A 4,453-nucleotide genomic window follows, 5' to 3' on the forward strand; every position below is an offset into this window, starting at 1 on the left:
GTGGCTGAGTTATAAGCCAAACTTCCTTCTGTCAGCAGGTGGCTCTATGACTGTGACTCAATATTGGCATGTAGATGTATTCAGAAGAGTAATCTCATCAAACCTGTGGTTTTTCAGGCAGAAAAGACGTTGTGTGGCTGAGTTACAAGTACTTCCTGCTCCATGACGAAGCACTGATTTTTTTCAGTCTGTGACGAACACGCCCTTCGTCGAAAACTCTAGATCTTCTCAATTTAGCATCAGAAAGTACTTTGGACTAAACTAATGGAACATGGATTCGATGTGTTAACATTTGTAAGAGAAGTTTGTTACACTGTAAAACATATAATTTCCTGTTGACAGCAGGTGGCACTATAACTGTAAGTGGATATTGGCATGTAAACGTGTTCAGGTCAGAACTGTTATCAAACATGTAAATTTTGAGGCAGGTCGGAGAATGCATGAGTTATGACAACTTCCTGTTTTGTGGTGAATCGTTATAGTTTAAGAGGCTGCCACGGAGACCCAATTTGACGAAAATTCGAGATCTTCGCAATTTACCATCGCCATGGCCTTTAGATAGCGATATCCAATTTTGATGTTGATCTGATGAAATCCCTAGGAGGAGTTTTTTAGAAAACAACGCCTGGATGTAGCAAAAATGGCACTTTTTCGGTGTAGGAAGTTAAAAATAACCAACTTCCAGTTGGGTTTGAGATTTCACTGCAAGAGACTTTTTTTGTAGCTATTAGTATGTTTGACCTGTGCAGTGGCGGCTGGTGCTAAAAAAATGTGGGGGGGCGCAAACACCAGAACTGACCTAACGGTTGGTAATGCAACAGTGTAAAAGCCATTTATCAGGTGATGTATGAAAAAACAAAAATATGACTAAAGCATACAACAAATGCTTCATAAATCAGAAAATTTTAGTTCAATTTAGGTTTATTATCAGTAATGAAGTAATCAATAAACACACGCACAGACACACATAGATGTTGCCTAATCACTGGCCAGTAGCACTACTTGAAAATAAATTTTGCTCTCCTTTCTTTCTGGCTTGCAAATTTCTCAATGACCTTTTGGTTGAAGTCAGTCATCTCAGTCACTAGTCTCTTCTCTATTGACAGCATGGCCAATGCATTCAGCCTCTCTTGGGTCATGCTGTTTCTCAGAAAAGTTTTTATTCTTTTCAAAGTTGAGAAGCACCTCTCAGCTTCTGCTGTGGTCATAGGCGTAGTTACCAGAATCTTTAGGAGAGTTACAGTCTCTGAAAAGACTTCCTCAAGATTGTTCTCCATAAACAGCTGGAGTAGGTCCAAAGCACCACAACAGGCTCTGAACTCATCCTTGGAGTAGATGAGACTGAGCTCTGTCTTTAGCTTACTTCCATCGAGCACAGGATAGGCTTTCAGAGTCCTGCTAAGTGCATCTTCTGGAAAAGCTACTGTATACTGCTCAAACCTGTCTGCCTGCAACAATGTGGCACTAACGAGGTGGTCTGTGAAGGAGAACCGCTCCAGTGTGTGTGTGAGTATGGTATCACAGACCTAAAGGATAAAGACAAAAATGATGTAATTATGTGTCAATTTCAACTGCTACATTAAAATAACCAGGTTGAGTTATAAAGGCAGACCAGTTGTAGTGGTTAAATTCATACTTTCTCAAAACCTCATAAACACATTCATTCTTAGTAAACATGTCAAGCTCCACTAGAAGAAACTTAAGAATAACAAATCATTTTAGATAATAGTTTAAAGAGTATATACGTTTAAGAAGATCACCTAGTCATAAAAATGCATTTACATTTATCATAGTTTTATACAGCCCACTATTCCCAGCTTATAAATCAACAACACTTAGATTCAAAATTCTTATCAACTATTTTTATATAATGCTTCTATAATGAGACACTTAAAGACTCCTATTTGAAAAAGACCTGGTCATTGTATCATATAAACAAGCCAGTGTGCTTGCAACAAATTAAACTGTATTGTTTCATTTACTATCTCTGGGTAAATGTTTTGGTGACTACAATATTATTACTCCTCAAATTATTATTGAGCAGTTCCAGCATTATGGATGTGGCATTTGCAGTAAAAACTCAAAACATAAATTCACAGAGAAAGTATGTTAACATTATATTGAAATATCTGTTTATATTTTCCAAAACTACTGACCACGTAGCTATAAGATCAGCTTAATATCAATCTGTAAACATGTTTTGTACTTTAAATGAGGAAAATAAACAAAGGAGTTATGGATGTAACTAAAAAAAGTCTGTGAGTTTGCAGTATACAACAGGCCTAGTAGAAATTCTGTCTGTTAAACTGCAAAACCCCCCAAAATAATGCTAAGCAGGAGGTTAAGAGTTTTTTTTCTTCTATAAAACAAACATGATTGATTTTATTTGATAATTTTTCATTTATGAGGAATAAGCTTAGTTATGGATTTGACACCTCTGTATTATGGGTGTGACGGATGTGAAATTGCCTTTCATGTGACTTGGGTAAATAAATAAAAAAATTTAAAAACATTGACAGAGACATTTGAGTATGGCTAAAGTACTGTAAAATACTTGCTTACACACACACAAAAAACACAGAAACAGTTTCGGTATTTTGTTGAGAACTTAATTTTTTTCATGAAAAGGTTAACATTTGCAGGGAATTGCTCTATTATTATTTTTATCTTAAAATCAATGAAAAGGATATTTACAAGTTCCCATAGAAGGTAATTAAACAATACAGTTTAGCTTGTTTGTAATGACTTATTTTGATTAAAATAAAAACTCACTTCTGCTGCTATCTGTTCATGAACCTCTGGACTGAGGGACCGCCGCCTCTTCTGTTGAAAACCACCTTCACTGCATTGGTCAACCAGGGAATGGAGAGAATTTCTGTAAAGGAATAAGAAAGTGTATGAATAATAATAATAATAATAATATTAGTAATAATCATAATAAATCCAAAACAAAAAAACAGCAACTACCTGATCTTCTGTATGTCCTGCTGGAATTGCTGGATGCTCCCCCTGATGTGGACTGAATCGATGTCCTTCACGGCAAACAGCAAACACGGGAAACAGTAAAAGGCATGACTTACATCACAACCTGCCAGCCAGCTCCGTTTGTCATAACAAGTGCTGGAAAAGCCCCGAGTGTGCGCGCGCCCACGATTACTTGACTGCTGTTGAATTTGCAAGAAAGGTCGATCTGGTCCAAGCTCCTTGATTCTTTTTTTTTCTTCATCCAAACGCCTTGTGAAAGGATATCTTTGCAAAGATACAACGGAATTTTCCTTCATTTCGAGAAATTGCACTTGCTTCCACTATGATTAATAGTCGTCAGTTAACTGAGGAGCTGCTTGCTAAGTGAAAGGTCCAAGTGGGAATGGTCCAATCACATAAGGCCAACCATATAAAAACAAATATGATTCGTTCTGACAACATAAATGGGCGGGTTCGGGGCGCAGAGTGCTGCGCCCCAAGGACAATTTAAAACGGGCCAATTAGAGCTTTTTGTCATATCACATGTATTGCAAAAGTTCGTGTATCTACCTAGACACTCATTAGTCCGGCGCCCCGCACACATATGAAAAAATATTGTTCATACATTTTTTTTATTTTCAATAAATGTTAGTATGACTAACTGTAGAGTGTTATCATTAAATCAATTTATTTTGTTAATATTTGTGATAATAAATATTAACATATTAAAGTAGGCTAACTTGAAGGGGGGCGGCGCCCCAGCGCCCCCTATTGACCAGCCGCCACTGGACCTGTGTGCCAATTTTTGTGCGTGTGCATGAAACATAGCTCGAAGGCCACTTCCGAAACATATAATAAATGAAACTTTTCATCACTTCTGGGGCGTGTGCAAAGTTTTGTGAATTTTTGGGCATGTTTAGACCCTCAAAATCGCAATTCGTTCCAGAGAAATAGAAGAAGAAGCACCGTTATGGTGCTCAGTCCCTAATGAAAAAACAAATATAAAGCAAGTAAATGTTTGTACAGCTATCTTTGTGGAGACGATATAGCCATAGACTTGTATTATTTTTATTCAGATCTAACACTATTTTCTATCCACTAAACAACATACATATAATCTTAAAACTTACCAAAGTATGATTGAGGTTTTAAGATCTGTCACAATCACCAGCAACCTAATCATTGTATATTGCTTGTAAACACGTAAAGAGCCATAGAACTACAAATCCTCCATTATATGGACTACAGCTCCAGTCACGCACCACTCACGCGCACCTGTTCCGGATTCAGCTGATTGCACACACAGCCGGAGGATGGTTAAAGACTGATTACATGGACAGGTAATTACACCTGTATTTAATTTCTGTAATTACATTTATAATTACACTGTAAATCCATCCCTTACACCTTTATCCACCCTTAAACCTATCCATACCACCAAACCTGTCCCCAACCATCGCCATATCCCACCTCAAGAGCACCATACGTG

General features: G+C 37.4%; 1 protein-coding gene across 1 annotated transcript; it reads right to left on the bottom strand.

Annotated features, from left to right (window-relative positions):
• Positions 1-903: 903 nt before the first annotated feature.
• On the bottom strand, positions 904-3,752 carry LOC147843412 (uncharacterized). The gene is made up of 3 exons (XM_087256244.1): positions 2,968-3,752; positions 2,773-2,875; positions 904-1,526 (listed from the first exon to the last, which is right to left on the bottom strand). Exons 1-3 carry the CDS (start codon positions 3,279-3,281, stop codon positions 999-1,001), a joined length of 945 nt encoding a protein of 314 aa, XP_087112370.1. The 5' UTR covers positions 3,282-3,752; the 3' UTR covers positions 904-998.
• Positions 3,753-4,453: the final 701 nt, after the last annotated feature.

The sequence above is a fragment of the Danio rerio genome, chromosome 6 (genome assembly GCF_052040795.2).
Source record: "Danio rerio strain M-AB ecotype USA chromosome 6, GRCz13ab, whole genome shotgun sequence".
NCBI classification, from domain to species: Eukaryota; Metazoa; Chordata; class Actinopteri; order Cypriniformes; family Danionidae; genus Danio; species Danio rerio.